A 19204-nucleotide genomic window follows, 5' to 3' on the forward strand; every position below is an offset into this window, starting at 1 on the left:
ATGAACAAAGTTTATTGCATTTAATATCCCAGGTTTTCGTTTGTAAAGAAATGAGGAGGTGGGTGAAAAAAAGGCGGAAACTATAAAGAAAAGCGGGGAAATGAAGAAAAAAAAAAAAAGATGACAGGCACTCGCTAGCGGTAGATTTAGCCATTACAAAGTGAATAATTTTATACCCAAAAGACCTCATAAGAATTGAAGAAAATGTCATTCTTAAACAAGCAAATACATCTCTATAATATACGCATCTCTAAGTGTGCCGTATCATTATCTCAAAGGTTTGACCAGCTGATTTAATTAAAAACTGCCTTAGTTGATATGCATGCTTACTGAATTCCAAATGAATTTATGCATGTCGGATGCAATTCACCCCAGTGCATAGGCAAGAACAAAGTCTAGGCCTCACTTATGTTATATTTTGAGGGCATAAGTAGGGCCTGGTGTTTTCGTTCTGTACAGGGTGAATTACCCTGCAGTGCATGTATGCATACACAGCATATGGTAACTATGCAACTAAAATCGAAGATCCAGACCCTGTGAGATCCTGAGCCCCACCTGCTACGTGTGAAGATCCAGTGATTTTTGTTGGGATTGGGCCCAATAGTACCAGGTTAATAATGTTGAAAATATTCAGCAGCAGTTAATTCAGAGCAGCCCTGCCCTCAAAGTAAGCTTTTTCTCTTTCAATTCTATTTATGAATGGCTTAGTTTTTATGTTTAGATCCTCCAAATGTTGACAAGGCTCTTCTGGAAAAGCTGATGAAGGAGCCTGTGATAGTCAAGGCAGGGCAGAATGCCATGGTCAAAATCCCATTCGAGGGCTGGAAGCCAGTCAGAGCAACATGGTTAAGGGACGGGAATGAGCTCCTGAATGATGCCAGGATCCATATCGACAAGGCGGACAACTTCACCTGGCTTTCCATCTCCAGCACCAACAGGAAGGACTGTGCGGATTACAAAGTGAAGTTGAAGAATGACAGTGGAACCCTGGAGGCCAGCCTAAAGCTGGAGGTGATAGGTGAGAGCCTCATGAAATGAGTCCATCACTTTGGGCACAGAGGGAAGTCCTTGTAAGTTGTTTTTGGTATCTCTCTTCCTGACTCTCCAGAGAGACCTAGTTTAGGCACACACAGAAGCAGCTCTTCATTGGTGCTTTTACAGAACACTGCTTGTAAGAATATTTAAGAGCTGGCTGGGCTCACTCTTTCCCATCTCATCCACAATAAACTAAAAGGAGACAAGGTGCTGAGCTACTCCCAAAGTGCTGAATGCCTGCAGCTCCCATGGACTTTAATGAGATGTGAGCCACTTGGCACCTTCAGGAGTTGCTCAGTGACTTCCAGGCTCAAATGACAAAAGGATCCACATGGTTGTAAATCTACCAGTCCTATCCTTGCTCCTTTATTGGCTCACCCCTGGCCTGTCTCCTGATTTACCTATGTGGGGTCTGAAACCTGAAAACCATGCACAGCAGATCTGCACTGGTTTAGCTTCAACTGGAGTTCTCTGCAGCTGTGAAAAAGGGACATGATTTGTTCCCAACTGAGCAACAGTTTGATGAGACCAGAAGTGTGGTCTGCTGGGGAAGGACGATGCTACATCACTTGACTTAGCTTTGTCATTCCTAGTAATTAACTGAAGATTAAAGACTTCCAGGTGGAGTAGCCAAATAAAGATAATCTCCCTCATTTTCCGAATTCAACAGTTTACTTCTGCATCCATCTTTTTGCACTGAAACACAGCCCCTTGAGAGCTGCAGGAATTTAAATATAAAAATCAAATGAAGAACAAACATTTCTCCAAGAAGAAAAATACTAACTAAAGATGCAAAGTAGCTCAAATGCACCTATAAAAGTCCAAATAATTATACTAGGGTAATAAATCAGTAAGATGATTAATCAGTTTCTCTCATATTCCTTCCCCTGTCCTTCTCCTCTGGTTTTCTGATCTTGGTTTGGACTGATCACTTGGCTCATTATAGAGTAAATTATTCTGCAAAAGCCATTTCCTTCTGAGCTGATAGAGCTCAATATCTGACTTGTACAACCTGCTCTATTGATCACAAAAGCAATTTAATGTTAAAGTTGTCAGGGGAATCTTGCCATTCTATTCACAATAATAATAGGCCCAAGTTAACTTCCCAGCTGCAATATGGTGCCATATGGCATATCTGTGTAAGGTGGATGTGCCCAGAAAGTGGAATAGATTCCCAAACAAAGATGGAGAAACCCAAAATTCAGAATCGGGTTAGTTTCCCATTTAATCCATATCACCTACATTTAGGATGGAGGAGAGGACTGTTAATTACCTGGTTCTGGGTTTCATCCATTTGTATTTGATTCAGAAATGGAACTCAACAAGGGTGTGTTTGGCTTTGGTTTGGAAGAGTCTCCATTAGGTTTTGTTTTTTTGCAAACCAAAAGTGGAAGTAAATCGGGTCCAGTTCTCATCTTGCCTGAACACCCCAGGTTTGGGGTGAGGTTGATAAATGGTTCCAGTATGGAACCATCAGTACTCCTAAAGGAGATGGGAAGTCAATGAGAGTTGCATCCAGGTCTGACTTTGATGCAGTATTTGTGGAAATGATCAGCTATAGCAGCTGTGGCCAAACCACGGCTTGTGAGCCACATGGCTCTTCAAAAGTTAAAGTGTGCCTCGTGGTGCCCCCCATTCCTCCTCCTTTCTCAGCCTACCAGACTGGATGGGGCGAGAGCTCAGGGTGGTGGGACTAGGGGCTTCTGCCCTGAGGGGAGGCGGGTCTCGGGACTTTAGTCCCACAGGGCTGCACTGAGGTCAAAGCCCTGTGCCCCAGCAGGCGCCACTCCGTGGGGCAGGTTGTGTGTGTCTTGTGGCTCTAGAATTTCTGAAGATTATTGTATAGCTTGGAGGGTCAGTAAGTTTGACCATCCCGGAACTATAGGAAGGGCAGATTGGATGAGCCAAGTGTTTTCCTCTTGCCCTACTCTCCTAGATCAGTAGATGAATGGATGTTTACTCAAGCAATCTTGCTAGCGTTAATTCTGCTGCTCTACCCTGTAAATACTATACCAACGGAGACTGAGTTGCCTATCTTGAGTAGCAAGAGATAGTGACCCCTCTGATATCAAGAACAGATGTGGGATCTTTTGCTCCCTGTTTTTCTCCTCCTTTCAGATAAGCCACAGAAACCCATCGGACCCATAGAGGTGGTGGATAGTTCCACAACTGGCATAACCATTCAATGGAAGCCCCCAAAGGATGATGGGGGCACACCAGTGCAGAACTACATCATAGAGAGGCAGCAGGTGGGCAGAAAAACCTGGGTAACATTGGGAGAAACCAGCAGGAACAACAGCACTTTCACGACCAACAAAGTGGGGCAAGACAAAAGCTATCGCTTCAGGGTGCGAGCAGTGAACGCTGAGGGAAAGAGCAAGGCGCTGGAATCAGATGAAGTGATGGCTGCAACCAAAGGTAAGAGGAAGAGCTTTGTGTAAACACATCTTATAGCCATGTGAGACTTCTATTATGAAAGCCAAAATCAAGTGAAACTCTCATTCTGGGTTTTGTTACAAATGTATACTTTCGTCCAGTTTGAACAGAAGGTTTGCAAGCCTGACTCAATTGTCAAGTGAATGTCAACATGGTGTCATATGAATCGCGGGCCAATTTAAGGTTTCAGGTCGAGACCACAAGTTTCTTGCGAGTTTTGGTGATTCCAAGAGAGATCTGCTTTGAGTTTTTTGGGTACAATCCAACCTAAACGTCGAAGCAACATCCACAGTGGAAACCATGCATGGACTGAAGCCAAAGAAAAGGTTCTCACATGTCACTGCAAAGAGAACCTGCTACGCTTTTACCTTAATTTACTCCATAGGTAAATGAGTCTCCCAAGGGGACATTAATTGGTTGTGTCTATTCAGTAGTATAGTTTCATTTCCTTAAGTACAGAGCAGCCGTTCTACTCTATAACCCCGCTGGTGGACCCAAGTACTAGAGACAGCTTTTGGCACAAACATGAAAGTACAAGCAGGGAAAACATTTAATTCATTTTGCCTTAGAATCATAGAATATCAGGGTTGGAAGGGTCCTCAGGAGGTCATCTAGTCCAATCCCCTGCTCAAAGCAGGACCAATCCCCAGGCAGATTTTTGCCCCAGATGCCTAAGTGGCCCCCTCAAGGATTAAACTCACAACCCTGGGTTTAGCAGGCCAATGCTCAAACCACTGAGCTATCCCTTCCCCCACATCCTTCCTTCCTTCCTTCCTCACTCACATCCACCCCTGCTCCCCTCTCTGTCCTTCCTTTTTATTCACCCTTTTAATTGCATTTTGTGCCAAGATACTTTTAAAACAATTTTTTGTATTAATGGCTGATTGTTTTGTCCCCTGAGAGTCTTTTCTAGCCGTAGTAGCTGATCCCCATATCTCCCAGCATTCTCAAGCACCACTGTGCTTTATTATAGCCCTTCAGCAAGCCACAGCCTGGAATGTTATTTATACAGTGTACAGTCAATAGTCCGCTTCCCCCACTTGCTTCTTGGGAACAGACACCCAGTCCTGCTTTTCTTCAGGCTCTCTACTCTTCTCCTTACCACTTCCTTCCTGTCTGCTTATATAGGCCCAGCTGCTGGGGTTACTTCCATGCAATTAGCCCTTCAGTTGTGTCTCTACTCAATAAATTGGCACCCTCTGTGAACGGCCTGACTTTCAATCAGGTCCCAGTTAATGTACTGATGGGGATTGGAGTGACAGGGTGTTGAGTCAGCTCCTGACTCAGCTCACACCTTGTTACACCCTCCAATAATGGGTGGAGCAGAGGGAAGTAGAAGCCAATCAAGACTCCTGTTTCCACCCTCAGGAACAATAGAAGGAACAGTGGCTTTCCCTCCCAGCAAGAAGATTGGGCATATGCCTCCCTTTGGAGACTGTCAATGTCATCCTCAGCATTGGCAAGAGGGGCTCATTCATGGAAGACACATAATATCTTGACCCTTAGGAGTTTGGACATGCTCCCCCTCTAGGCTCCCAGCATGTAGCTGTCCTGGAGAGTAAAGGACTGAGTCATAGATCTCACATCTATGTTCAAAAGGTGTCTTATCTGAACACACATTTGGGAATCCTGGAAGAAACAATCCTTGAGAACCCATTCTTGTCACGTGATGGAAAATAAATACCTGTTAATAACGAAGGGCTAAACTTTTCCTAGCTTTCCCTGGCCCCCCTGCTCCTCCTCCGTTTGTCAGTGCCAACAAAGAGTCCATAACACTCTCCTGGGCAGCACCTCCCAAAACGGGCAATTCCAGAATCCTGGGGTATATCGTTGAGAAACGCAAGAAAGGCAGCAACATCTGGACACCTATCACTGACCTGCCAATAACAGGTAAGCAGCTGAAAGCCTGGAACAGGCTGAAAGACTCTAAGAAAGCAAGAAGACTAGATGACTCAAGGCATAATGAGATGCTGACTCTTTCATCTCACTGGGTCACTGCTTCAAATATGGTTTAGATTGGTAGTGACCAAAAGTTTTTACTGTCTGATGGATGTTGGGTGACTTTCTGTGTGGTGACACAAATCAGTGATCTCAGCACAGCTCCTAGTTGCTAGTACAAAAATCACAATTGGCACCATTGTTGGGTATCTCAATGCCAAAATACTGAATGAACCACTGAGGTGGGACTCTCTTCTTGCCTCCAGAGGTGGCTCCTTTCCAGGTTGTGAATAAAAATCTGCTGCAGAAGAATGGAGAAATTTGCATTGTTGCTGTCTGGCTGTGCCGTTCTGTGCATAAACTGAGGGCCAGCAATCTGGCACCTTGCTCTTCAGTTGTGGAAGTGCTTTCTTCGCTTATGGAGCAGGGAACTGGGCATACGGGGGGACATTCCAGGGACAAGGAAAGTAAGGAGATGGAACTGATATCTCTGAGGGCTTCAAAATCGTGTTCACCTATAGATGTCAATGATCTTTTCAGATCCACCAAAGATCTTCTTATCTTCTGTATTAGAAGGGCTGCCATTGCAAGGAAAACATTATTTACTCTTTCTCTGACTTCCTCAGTATCTCAAATGGCATTTAATTTGAAAGGGAGAAAAGAATACAATGGGAGAGACTTGTGCTAATGGTGGGGAAGGACAGGAGAAAAAGGGACAGCATTTGGGTACTCCATATGTGTTCCATTAGGCAGGTATACTGTGCAATTCCATGTGGTATAATTAATGTATAGAACTATTGTCCCAATATATCCTACTGAGGGGACTGCTGATCTGAGCCTGAGCTGACTGAGGAACCTTATCTTTTCCTTCCACAGACAGGAAGTGGATGGTGACAGATCTGAAGGAGGGACTGCAGTATGAATTCTGCGTGGCTGCTGTCAATGCCCCAGGGGCAGGCGAGGCCAGTGCACCATCAGATGCTGTCTTTGCTCGAGATCCCATGAGTAAGTGGGTTGTCCACTTGTCTCATTGGGTGTGGGTTGCAGAGAGAGGGGTAACTGGCCAAGAAGGTGAATCTGGGGAAGTATGTGAATCCAGGAAGCAATGTGTATACAAGATGCTCCCTGACTTACGCAAGCGTAACTCAAATTTTGCGTAAGATCGGAAACACATCTCTGACCATTACACAAAAAAACCCCAACCCCTCCTATTTCTAGCTTACGGAATTTTTTCCGTAATCTCGGATTTGCGTACATCGGGTTTACGTAACTCAGGGAGCTTCTGTAAAGTATGTGTGGGAGAATAAAATACTTGAATATTAAAAAATCAGGAATTCACTGTAGGGAGTGGGGTGGTATTCTCAATATGCTGGGGAGGAGGATGTGGGGCTGGCCCCTCAACGTGCTGCAGGGGTTGGGGGTGAGATTCCCCTGCACTGCATGGAACATGGAGTGGGCTTCCCAGTGTGTTGCAGAGGGGATGGGAGCAGGATTCCCACTACAATTCAGAGGGATGGGGACAGACTCCCAGTACACTGCAGGGAGCCTGACTGAATGGATACCCAGTGCAAGCATGTTGGGGATGGATTATCCAGTGCACTGAATAAGGGGTGGGGGCAGGAATCCTAAGACAAGGAAGTCTAAATAAACTTTCCCTTTACAGAGCCTCCTGGTAGAGTGAGGGACCTTAAGGTGACCAATACTGACTACACCAGCATCACTATGGCTTGGATGAAACCTGATTCAAAGGAAGGGGGGTCTGCCCAGGGCTACAAGGTGGAGAAGTGATCCTCTGACAGCCTCAAGTGGACCCATTGTAACACTGTCCCCATAGGCTTGACAACCTGTACAGTTAAAGGTCTGCAAGCCAGAGAGATGTACTTCCTCCGCATGAGGGCCATCAATGAGGGAGGCCTAGGGGAAGCCGTAGCACTGGACACTTGCATCCAGGCCGCGCCTCCCATTGGTGAGTCAAAATGTGCTGCCCCTGAAAAGATGTCATAGGCCTGCAGGTACAAATCATGGGCTCTCCATCCAAAGGCAGCTTTGACTGTTGGAGATTCAAATTGAACCTTGAGCTGGGGCCAGTCAATCTGTGGATTGTGGGGCACGGGAGCCTGTCGTAGATGATTATCTCAGGCTGTGGCGGCGGACACAGATAATTTCGCTCCTATATTCCTTATAGAATCAGGAAAATTGAGGATTCCATTTGAGATGGCCACAGCTCATGTTGGAGGCTCACTGTGATGTTAGCATCTCAAATATTATCCCTTTTCAGATACTATGGGTACGTCTATAGTAGAAATTCTACAGCAGCACAGATGCAGCACTACATCTGCACCGCTGCAGTGTAGATGACAGCGACGGAAGGGGTTCTCCCATTGCTGTATTAAACCAATCTCTCCGAGAGGCGGACAGAAGAATTCTCCCATTGACCTAGTAGTGTCTACACCGGGGCTTAGGTTGGCTTAATTACATTGCACAGGCTGACATTTTTCACCTTGTGTTCAGCATTGGTCTAACGTATTACGGAGGTTTTTCACCTTTATCTGAGGCATCAACCAGTGGCCCCTGCCAAAGCAGGGAAATCAGATCAGATGGACCAATGACATGATCTCATATGCCAGATCCCATGTTCGTTCCAGTTTTTAGCCTGGCGCTGGGAAACTTTCAATAAAAGGGTCACATTTTTTGTAACGTCCTTGCCAGTCAGCCAGCTATAGGCGGCACTTTCAGTTGTCTGTCATTAAGAGGCTGGATCTGCCATACACTCAGAGCCTTTAAAAGAAAAAAAACCCAGACAAATGGAAAAGTGTTATATATATTTTTAATGAGGGAGCATGATCCGGTCCAGGACACAGAGCTGGGAGCCAGAAGAGCTGGGCTTTTTTTTTCATCTGTGCCATTGACCTGCTATAAATCATTTCAGTTCTTTGTGCCTTTCTTCCCCTCCTACCCTTTGTCTAACTTGTCTAGACAGCAAGCGCTTAGGGGCAGGGTCTATATGTATGTGCAGCACCTAGAACAATGAAGCCCTGGTCTCAGTTGTATCTCCACAATATAAACAAAAAATGGGAAAATAATGGCCCAGTTAAAAGGGGAGGTGAGGGGTTTCACTCTTGACATAATGGACTAAAGTTCTTCAAAATGATTCTGTGACTCAGCCCCTGTGCCACACACTAGGAGATAGGGGAAAAGTGGGTCTATACTTGAGTAGCTATTTCTCTCCCTCCTGCTGCAGAGATAGCAATGGGGTTTCATGCTCAGGAGGGCAGCAAACAATATAAACAGTGAATTTTACTCATTTTCTGTTCATAAATTATCGACAAACTGGCTTTGATTTTGTATGAATTTGTTTGCTGTTTGAAAGGATTCAACAATGGTTTCTGTGAACATGCTTCAGCCCATGGGTCACTCAGAATTTGCTTGCTGTGGCTGTTGCTTTGACTATTCACTGTTTCTAATACACTATTTGCAGTGTGTTGTTGGACATCCAGGTTGCATGATATCGTTTTAGCTGACTGGATGACTCCCAAGCCCTCAAAGAGCTGTCCAGATGAATACTGAAGTCAATGCTCTTGTGAACAGACATAGGAACAAGTGTTCACAACACTTTCCTTTTCCACAAACATTACTGTGAACAAAAGTTCATTTGCATGATTGTGAAAAGTGAGTCAGAGGGGTCACAGATGCTGTTGAGGAGATTTCATGGTTTTTATTCAAACAAACATTTGTGAATACCTTTTTTGCAGTATTTCCCTTTTAAGTCATCCACACTATATAAATACAGAAAGATGATGCTCAGCGAGTGCTCTGGCACTTTTTCACTCAGTGAAAGAGCTCCATTGACATAATGCTGCCAGAGATACGTCAGGCAGCCAGCAGGAGGAGAGAACTTTAGAACACTGGACATGCTATTTTGAGTGTACGTGAGTTAAAATCTGTCAGCGACTTTGTAACAAGATGCAGCTTTTAATTGTGTTCACTATTTTTTGCATTCCAGTTAGTCCCAAGTTCCTAAGAGATGACACTATGAAAAATTTTATGATTATAAAAGCGGGAAATTGTATCCGAGTGCACATGCCCTTTGAAGTAAGCATTGAAGCATGTTTGTAAGATATCCTCCATACGATTCCATGTTGTAAAAATAACTACAATAACTGCGGTTCTGTTCTTCATTCTGCTGCAGAATTTTCACATGATCTTGGGCAAGTCATCTAATTGGTTTACACCTCATATACATTCCCCATTTGTACAATCAGGATAGTAATGGTTCCCTTCATGGGGGAGGGGAGTTGTGAAGTTCAGATAATTCATTAAGGTGTGTAAAGTAAAACACTTTAGATCCTTGATGGAAGGCACCAAGAAGTGTAAAATATTAGCACCTGCTTCTGACGTGTCAACTAATCACTCCCCCCACCCCTCCCTTGTGAGGGCTGAAGGTAGGAGAATTCATAGAATATCAGGGTTGGAAGGGACCTCAGGAAGTCATTGAGTCCAACCTCCTGCCCAAAGCAGGACCAATCCCCAGACATATTTTTACCTGAGTTCCCTAAATGGCCCCCTCAAGGATTGAACTCACAACCCTGGGTTTAGGAGACCAGTGCTCAAACCACTAAGCTATCCCTCCCCCCGTAGTACTTGGATGAACATACTCCTTCAGGGCAATGGACAATGCCTTGCTGAGTATGTTCATCCAACTAAACAGCAAGAGGAGTGGTGCACCTTGGTTGTATCACGTGAAAGGCACAGGTTTGATTCCAAGCTCTGGCCTCTGACTCTTGCAGGTTGGCAAAGGCTGCGAGCACTATGGGTGAGATCTGGTGTTTGGTCCCTACTGAAGAGAAGGGGAGCAAACCTTCTGGCTGATCTCAAGGTGGCATTGATGAGCTCTACAGGGAGCTGCATACAGCTCACCTAGGCTGAAAGAAAGTCACTGCAATGTGACATCAGGAGGGAGGGGGACCAGAAGGAAAAATGGAACCATCACCCAGACAGGAGTCTTCTTCCCTCCAAAAAGCAGCAGATGCTTTTAATAGGGCTACTCTTGCCTATCTGTCAACTACAACTTGTGAACTAATAAATATTTTCTGACTTAGTTATACTGAAACAGCTTAGGGCAACACACCCTTTGTTGGCCATGGTTCCAGGGGCAAAGAAACAAGTTAGAGCTAAGGAAACATTTGAGGACAAAGCAAGGAAGCTACCACAGGATACACATACAAAGGAAAAGCAGATTGACTTATAACTGGTGTTTATCTTTAATAGGCATCCCCAACTCCAGAGGTGATTTGGCTAAAGGATGGGCTTCCTCTACCCAGCAGGGCCATAGTGAGCACCAGAGATGGCCTCAGCCAACTCTTGATTCCATCAGCTGAGTTTTCTGACAGTGGGCTCTATACCATCATACTTCAAAACGATTGGGGGAAAAAAGAATCCTTCAGCTTCCACATGCAAGTCGCAGGTAACATGCATAGCAGGTTTGGTGGAGAATAAAATGCTAAGAGAGAGGATCCAGTCCATGACTGAGTAGAGGACTGTGAGTTTTGATGGGGTTAAGCACTGTGGACAAGGAAAGGGATAGGTAATACAGTCTTTCATGAGATGACACTCCAAAGACCAGGTGCTATAATCTAGGGCAGGTCTACAGAATACTGTCATCCATTGATTACATTACAATCCAAGACCCAGCCAGGTACCCCCAACAGAGAGACAGCTGTATTCTCTGAGAGGACTAGGGTAGTACAAGCTATCAGAGGGCCAACTTATACAGTCCATAACACAGCCAGGTGTCTCAGTCCATGACAGGGCTCTGTGAATATCAGTTAGCAAATGGAACAAAGTATCCGTGTCCAACCATAAGAACTCTATAGCCCTCTCAGCTCCTTCACTAACAGTTTATAAAAACACAGCTGTATCAGCTATCCAATAGAAGGGAAAGAGATGTGTCACTATTGCCAGTCCAGTTAATGCTGAATTTCCCTTAATCCAAATGGGAGGACCTGTATATTTGGAGCAAAGGAATCAGAGGTCATTTCTCACTAATGACCATCAAGTTTAGCTGGCCACAATGCTCAAAATATCTGATCTCCATGAAGTTAATGGGGTTGCAGAATTGTTATAACATCTTAAACTTACCACTTTCTCTACTCCATCCATACTATTTGTCTTCACTTTGCAGATATCCCACAGTCCCCCGGCCCTATTCTTCTGCAAGAGAAAGTCCTTAATACGGTGACAGTGATCTGGGAGCCCTCGCCGACAGAGAAGCGGGAAAGTAACCTGTACTATGTGGTCATGAAATGTGACTCCAACAAGGGGTCATGGCAAGTGGTGGGTGACCTGATCTACACCAACAAGTTTACCATCACCAAACTTATCCCTGGCCGGGGGTATTACTTTAGAGTTGTGGCCAAAAATTACATGGGAACCAGTGATCCATCTGAAACTGCGCAGCCCTGGATCATGCAAAAGGAAAAGGGTAAAAAGGCTTTTTAAAAAAATTTATCAGTGCACCTGTGTTGTTGGGTCTCAGTCAAACTATCCCATTAATAAATCCTTGTCAGTGTGTCCCAGTCCCCATATGTATGCTGTCTGCTCAGATGAGAGCCCACTGAGATTTCCCCAAGAAATACTGTTGGGCAAGGAAAGATGTCCCCTGCCGGACATGAATGTTTACAGATCAGTGGGAACAGTGAAGCTGGGCTTCTCCATTCCTACCAATATACCGGCTCATATTACTCATATGGGTAAGAGCTGCCAAGAGAATTAATTCCTAGCAAACTCTGAAATTAGATGAATTCTACAGAAGCCAAGGGGTGTGACCTCAATGGTGAGGACTTGGCAATTTTAAGAAGGAGCCACAGAATCCAACCTGCAGGAGTTGAGGACCCCACCCCATTTGGGAAGGACCAGGTGACCTGCAAGCACTAGACTGGTACTGTGTAATCCTCATGATCTGTAGAAGGAGCCATGGCCTTGTCCATATGCCAAAGACCTAATGATCCCCTCCAGATTCCTGACTGGGACTTTGGAAAACTTAAGAGGAAACTACTCCTAGAGAATACAGCTCAGGCTTTATATTGAGCCTATTGCATTCTAGGAGAGGACTTTTGGGTGCTACATGCAGCACAGACTGGATCAACAAAGCTTTTAGTTCTGTCCCCTTTTATTGAGTCTCAATGCTTGGATTAAAGGAACTCCCAGTAACAGTAACTGGGGTCATAATACAGCAGAGAAAGCCAGGGCCCTACACATATGGCCACTGCATGCAGGGCCGGCTTTAGGCCAATTCCACCAATTCCCCCAAATCGGGCCCCACGCTTAAGAGGGCCCCGCGCCCAGTGGCAGGGCTGCCCAGAGTGGGGGGCAAGTGGCAGAGAATCCCTTCCCTGGCTAGAGGCACCTTTTTAATTTTTACTCACCCGGCGGCGCTCCAGGTCTTTGGCAGCAGGTCCTTCACTCGCTCCGGGTCTTTGGCGGCACTTTGGCGGCGGGTCCTTCAGTGCCGCCGAAGACCCGGAGCGAGTGAAGGACCCGCCGCCAAAGACTAGGAGTGCGGCCCGGTGAGTACAAGCCCCACATGTTTTTTTTACGTGTTTTTTTTTTTTTTTAAGTCATCCCTGTCGGGGCCCCATCGAAACTGTTCGAATCGGGCCCCGCACTTCCTAAAGCCGACCCTGACTGCATGGCAACTCACAGAAGGAGCCATGAACCCTGACCTAGGGAGCCAGGCCCTGCCAATTTTGAAGGGTGGATGCCAAATGCAATTATTAAGTGCGATGGGTGGAGGCTGCTTCTGCACCCAGCCTTTAGTCCTCTGGAGCAGTTGCTGAGTGTGTATTTGTCTCTTATAGATGAGTTTAAAGTCAGACTACCCAAATACAGGAGGGTGAATCAAAATATGCCCCCAAGATTCCTTGTCCAATTGAAGCCCCACGTGGTGACCACAGCATATGATTGTCACATGAGCTGTGCAGTGAGTGGCTACCCAAAACCTAAGATCATCTGGTACAAGGATGGCAGGAATCTCTCAGAAGACCCCACCTTCTTCAGCACAAATGACTTTGGTGTCTGCTGCCTGGTGATCCCAGGTGTCACGAAGAGAGATGAAGGAGAGTACAAGGTGGAAGCCACCAATGAATTGGGCCATGCGGTCAGCAAAGCCATGCTTATCATAAAAGGTAAAGTGACCTTGGTCAAGTCTCTTAGTCTCTGTGCCTCAGTCTGCATCTGTCAAATTGGAGATAATGGCTCACAGAGAGGTTGTGAGGATAAACACACTACAGATTGGGAAGAGCTCCGATACTGTGGCAATGGGGCAAATTTGGAATCTATTGAAGGATGGTCCGTATTCAGATGGGAGACTCCAAGAAAAAACAAGGTGCCACAGGAAGCAGAGTGGTGGGCTCAGTAGGGGCACACTCAGTCTGTGCTGATCCCAGTGCCCCAGTGCTGTGCTAGAGGGCCTGTGATGCTGGAGATGCAGCCATCAGATGAGAGAGAAAACCAAGGTCCCGACTGCTCATGGTTATTAGAGATCCCAGGGTACTTATTGGGTGTAATGCGTGGGTGCTGGTAGCAGGCTGTGATATGCCAGAGGTCAGACTAGATGATCTGGTGGTCCCTTCTGACCCTATGGATGGCTCCTGGCACATCATCTTCTGTGCACCACCCATGTGTGTGTGATGTAAGATAGCATTTCATTGCCATCAGGGCATCTTGCAAATGCTACCATGGGGCATTATTTGCCAGTTCAATACAACTTTATATTGGGTAGTGTTTACCCAGAGTGCTTTACTGAGTTCAATAATACATCTACAAAGACCAAGAGTGACAGAGAGAAATAGAAATTAAGAAGCAGAGGAGAGGAGAGAGGCTTTCAGCTGAGACTGGAAAATAGATGGAGATTCATAGATTTCAAGGCTAGAAATGGCCATCATGATTAGCTAATCTGATCTCCTGCACAACACAGGTCATTACACAGCCAGTGTTGCCTGTATCGAGCCCATAACTTCTGGCTGGGCTAGAGCATATCTTTTTAGAAAGAGACATTTAGTGCTGATCTAATGAGGTAGAGTCACAAAGTAGTTCTGCCAGATGGCAGAAGCTGCAAGAGAGAAGACTCTTGCACCAGCCATAGTGAGATTGGCTGAAGCAATAGGGAGAAAGCTGGGGCTAGATGGACAAAGCAGATGAGAAGGTGAGCATAGAGAGGGAAGGACATGAGCTAGGCTGGAGTAAGTTCCTCAAGGGGATAATTCAGGATCCAGATCAGAAATGAAAGAAAGCCACTTGAGTTGTTTGAGAATGGGTGTGATGGGGCAGGGACAGGGCCGGCTCCAAGCACCAGCCCAGCAAGCAGGTGCTTGGGGCGGCCAAGGGAAGGGGCGGCACGTCAGGCTGTTCGGTAGCAACAATTCGGCGGTGGGTCCCTCTCGGAAGGAAGCACCTGCTGCCGAATTCCCACCAAAGAAGAAAGCGGCGTGGTGGAGCTGCTGCCGGAGTGCTGCCGATAGCAATTGCAATCGCGGATTTTTTTATTTTTTTTTTTGCCGCTTGGGGCGGCAAAAACCCTGGAGCCAGTCTTGGGAAGGGATTATGTATGGGTAGGAAAAGGAAGGCACCAGCGTTCAGCACACATTACTCAGTTTCTAACTCAGTGCATTCAGGCAGAGTTCTTACTGAAATCAGTGACTAAAGAATGCATGAATAGACCTCAGGATCTGGCCTGCTGTGAATAATAGCTCATGGTACCATGACATGATTCAACAACTCACAACAGGCATGAAATTAATCCAAGTCATTCTTGCAGATTGGAAGAGCCATGCATAAATTTAGGCCAGGTGCCCTGATCACAGAACAGATTAGTCTCTCAAGAGACTCTTTATCTCCAGAAATCTCTAGAGAGACACTTTTGTTTTACTTCTGCAAAGCATATTCAGCATCTCAGCCATGATATTTGTACTCCACAAAATAAAATAAGAAACTTTTGAGGCTAGAGTGATCCTGGGGGAAATCACTGGATTTTCTACCTGCTTCTAACACTTATACAGCCTTTAGGTTACTTGCATCAGTCACAGAGAAATCCTGGGCTGGGAAAGCCTCCTAAGTTCCAATCTTGTCTGTATGGACAGACTGACCAATTCCTCTGTGGTGCAACTCCACTGATTTACAGCAGAGATTAAGTTGACCTGCTGTTACTTTTCACTCAGCCACAGGTTTAAAGTACTAAAGTTGAATGAAGAAGATCAAATGTCAAGCGTCCCCTTGAGCATACCGTACCTGTATTCCCAGAACATAGTTTGGTTCTCAGAGTCTCACAGGACTGAAGAACTGGAGATGAGAAGATCAATTAGGTCACAACTAGACCATGCCCCTAGGGGCCAGTGCCTGGGTGTTTTCTACAGTACATTCTCCAGGTAATTATAAATGCCCCGAGTAGATCTCCTACCACTTCTATTGGGAGACTGTGCCACAGCCTAACACAGCTTACTCATATTCAGCCTAAACGTTCCCTTTGTTGATTTCATCCTGTTACTTCTACTTACACTCCTTTGTGACACCCTAAATAATGCCTCTTCCTCTTTGGATATGTCTACATTGGGCTAGCTTTGATGGAGCTAGCTCACTAAAAATAGCAGTGAAGTGATGGTGGCACTCAGAGAAGCACAGGCTGGCTGCACAAGTACAAACCTGTCCCAGAGCCTGGGTCTGTACATGAGCAGCTAGCCTGTGGCACCAGCCAGGCTGTTGCAACTACACTGCAATTTTCAGCGAGCTGGCTTGATCCCAGTTGAGAGGTACCAGAAAGAAGGGTGGAGAAGATCAAAGCTAGCTCGAGTATGCCTACATGTGATCCAGTCACACCTCCTGCTTGCAATGTAGACATACACTGAGGAGCTTGTACCTTCTAACATCATGTTTCCCCTTAGTCATAGTTTAGCCAATCTATATGTATTGGGTTAAATTAATGCCTGGTGCAATTCAACACACCTCAGTGAGATTACACCAGGGAAGAACTGGGCTCATTTGATAATGTAATCTTTCCTCATAAATCACTCCTTCCAGCCCCTTAACATTTTCGGTTGCTCTTCTCTGTATGCCTTCCAAACGGTCTCCATTCTAATATTGATGACCCTCATCATGTTATCTCTCACTTTTAGATCCCTCCTTCTAACCTGACCTGCCTGAGGACAGCTCTGCACAGCCATCCGAATGACAAAGCTTTTATGTAGAACTGACACAGTACCAAAAAGCTACAAATCTAGTTTTATAACCAGCTGACAGTCTCAGGTTGTCTCTTGTTTTCTGACCCGTTGGCTGTATCTTGAGCATTGTGCTGCATGTGTGTGGGAGAAAACAAAAGCTTTTAGAACAGCAAAATCTTTTCAGAATGGACAGCCCTCCAAAGGGGGGAAAGATGGCCTTCCAAAGCAAGGAGAAACTTAAAGGACCCAGAAGGTGAATGTGGAGGGAAAACTGTAGGTAGGTAGAGTTGGCCATGAGTGAACTTTCCATGGACATCACAGGCATGAGACATCATCCTGCAATGCCAAGAGGCAAATTCTACCTACTCATGAACCGTGGCTGAGAAATCTCTTGGAAGCAGAAACTTTGCTGGAAAAGCTCGTTGAAGCTGACCTGCTTGGATCTGGATTTCTGATCTCCTGTCTCACATGGGTCGGCATTGTTTTGTTCCCTTTGTTTTAAAATCTCCGAAGAACTGGGGAGCATGACTTTAAAGGTCGTGGTGGGGAGAAAAGGTGGCATGTTCCTGGGTCCTCAGAGGAAGGGCTTCCAGGATGGTGGGAGTTGCCCAGTGAGTTCTGTTCCTCCCTGAGGGGTCACATTGGTCCCATATTTGGCCTCTGGAGGGTTGAGGTACGAGAAAGAAGGCTGGAGGAGATCAGCAGATGCTTTCGATGCAAAGCAGCAAGGCTGGGACAGATTTCAAATTAGATTAACCCCAGTCATCCCATCCAGCATGAAAAGAAGTCATTAAAACCAGGAGAAATATTGAGATTTTAATAAAAAGAACAGGAGTACTTGTGGCACCTTAGAGACTAACAAATTTATTAGAGCATAAGCTTTCGTGGACTACAGCCCACTTCTTTGGCTGTAGTCCACGAAAGCTTATGCTCTAATAAATTTGTTAGTCTCTAAGGTGCCACAAGTACTCCTGTTCTTCTTTTTGCGGATACAGACTAACACGGCTGTTACTCTGAAACTTGTCATTATTCAACAATCTTTTCTTTGTCTGTTGGTCTCTGGAGAACCCAGTTTGAACCAGTATAGGCGTCTCTCTCTGGAGAAGGGCCAGCTTCCAAAGCTGATAATGGAGAAGGTTCATTAACAGCCGCCTTCCCTACCAGAGAAGGTACATACAATGCCACAACAACACACCCACAATGTACCTGAAAGGTATTAACCCTAATTCAAAAAGGTTTAACTTAATTCAATTGAGTTTATGTGAATTCCATAAAGTTTGTTCAGGATATTGCAGGATATGGTCAGTCTGTCACTTNTTTGAATAAGGACTGGGAATGGCTGAGCCATTACAAACGTTGACTCTATCTCCCCTTGTAAGTACTCTCACATTTCTTATCACACTGTCTGTACTCGGCTAGCTTGATTATCACTTCAAAAGTTTTTTTTCTCTTAATTAATTGGCCTCTCAGAGTTGGTAAGACAACTCCCACCTGTTTATGCTCTCTGTATGTGTGTATATATATCTCCTCAATATATGTTCCATTCTATATGCATCCGAAGAAGTGGGCTGTAGTCCACGAAAGCTTATGCTCTAATAAATTTGTTAGTCTCTAAGGTGCCACAAGTACTCCTGTTCTTCTTTTTGTTTAAATATATGCATCCGAAGAAGTGGGCTGTAGTCCACGAAAGCTTATGCTCTAATAAATTTGTTAGTCTCTAAGGTGCCACAAGTACTCCTGTTCTTCTTTTTGCGGATACAGACTAACACGGCTGCTACTCTGAAACCTGAGATTTTAATGCAATCCTTTGCCTCCTGACAAACATCTAAGATGTACAGAGATATTTGTTTTTAGCCTGGTGTGTAAAGCTAACAGCAGTTTTGCATTTATCTCATTGTCAATAGAAGTTATATGTATTATGCTCTTTACCCCCCAGGCCGAAAACAATATCTGTCTATATAAAAACAAAACAGCCACAAAGTTGACAGTCTCTCCATGGGATGCTGTATGTCAGCATTAAGGTGCACTGGCAGAGGTAAGTGGGAGACCAAGACTGGAGTAGCAAGGATCAAGGAACATGGGTAGAGCCGTGCTGCACTTCTCTGCACTATGCTCCTGTCCTCAGTGCTACTAACCAGGATGTAATATATTTAATCCAACAAATTAATGTTGAAAATATAATTTCTTCCTGGCTCCTACCATCTCTACACTACCTTTGATACAGTGCAGTTAGAGGGTTAAAACCTTGCATGAGAATACACCTGAGTCCATTGAGTTTGCACTGGTTGAATGGTTTGGTCATTGAAAGGGGGATGAAGAACTGAAAGCAACAGTTTCTGATGAAAGCACAGAGAGAAAGCATCATAGACTCTGTGCTAGAGCTGTTGCTGGGTGATGGATTCATAGGAAGCAGGGCCGAGCCAAGAATCAGAAACTGGTGGCCATTGAATCCTCAGACAGCCAGTCAAATGCTTGCATGGGAGCTCATGTTATTGAAGTGTTTCCCCTCCTGTTAGGGCTTTCCTTGATAATGTTTTGTGCTAACGATGTACAGAAATGGCACTGGTGGGTCAAGATGAAATGAA

At 45.2% G+C, this 19204-nt stretch overlaps 1 protein-coding gene across 1 annotated transcript; it reads left to right on the plus strand.

Moving 5' to 3' along the window:
* The first annotated feature begins 798 nt into the window (after positions 1-798).
* Positions 799-16588, plus strand: LOC117876546 (immunoglobulin-like and fibronectin type III domain-containing protein 1). The gene is given in 8 exon segments (XM_034768805.1): positions 799-1018; positions 3154-3453; positions 5188-5361; positions 6286-6414; positions 7073-7375; positions 11591-11890; positions 13266-13592; positions 16575-16588. Coding segments are annotated over 8 exon segments (1767 nt in total).
* The last annotated feature ends 2616 nt before the right edge of the window (positions 16589-19204 follow it).

This window comes from Trachemys scripta, chromosome 4, assembly GCF_013100865.1.
Source record: "Trachemys scripta elegans isolate TJP31775 chromosome 4, CAS_Tse_1.0, whole genome shotgun sequence".
Lineage (NCBI taxonomy): Eukaryota > Metazoa > Chordata > Testudines > Emydidae > Trachemys > Trachemys scripta.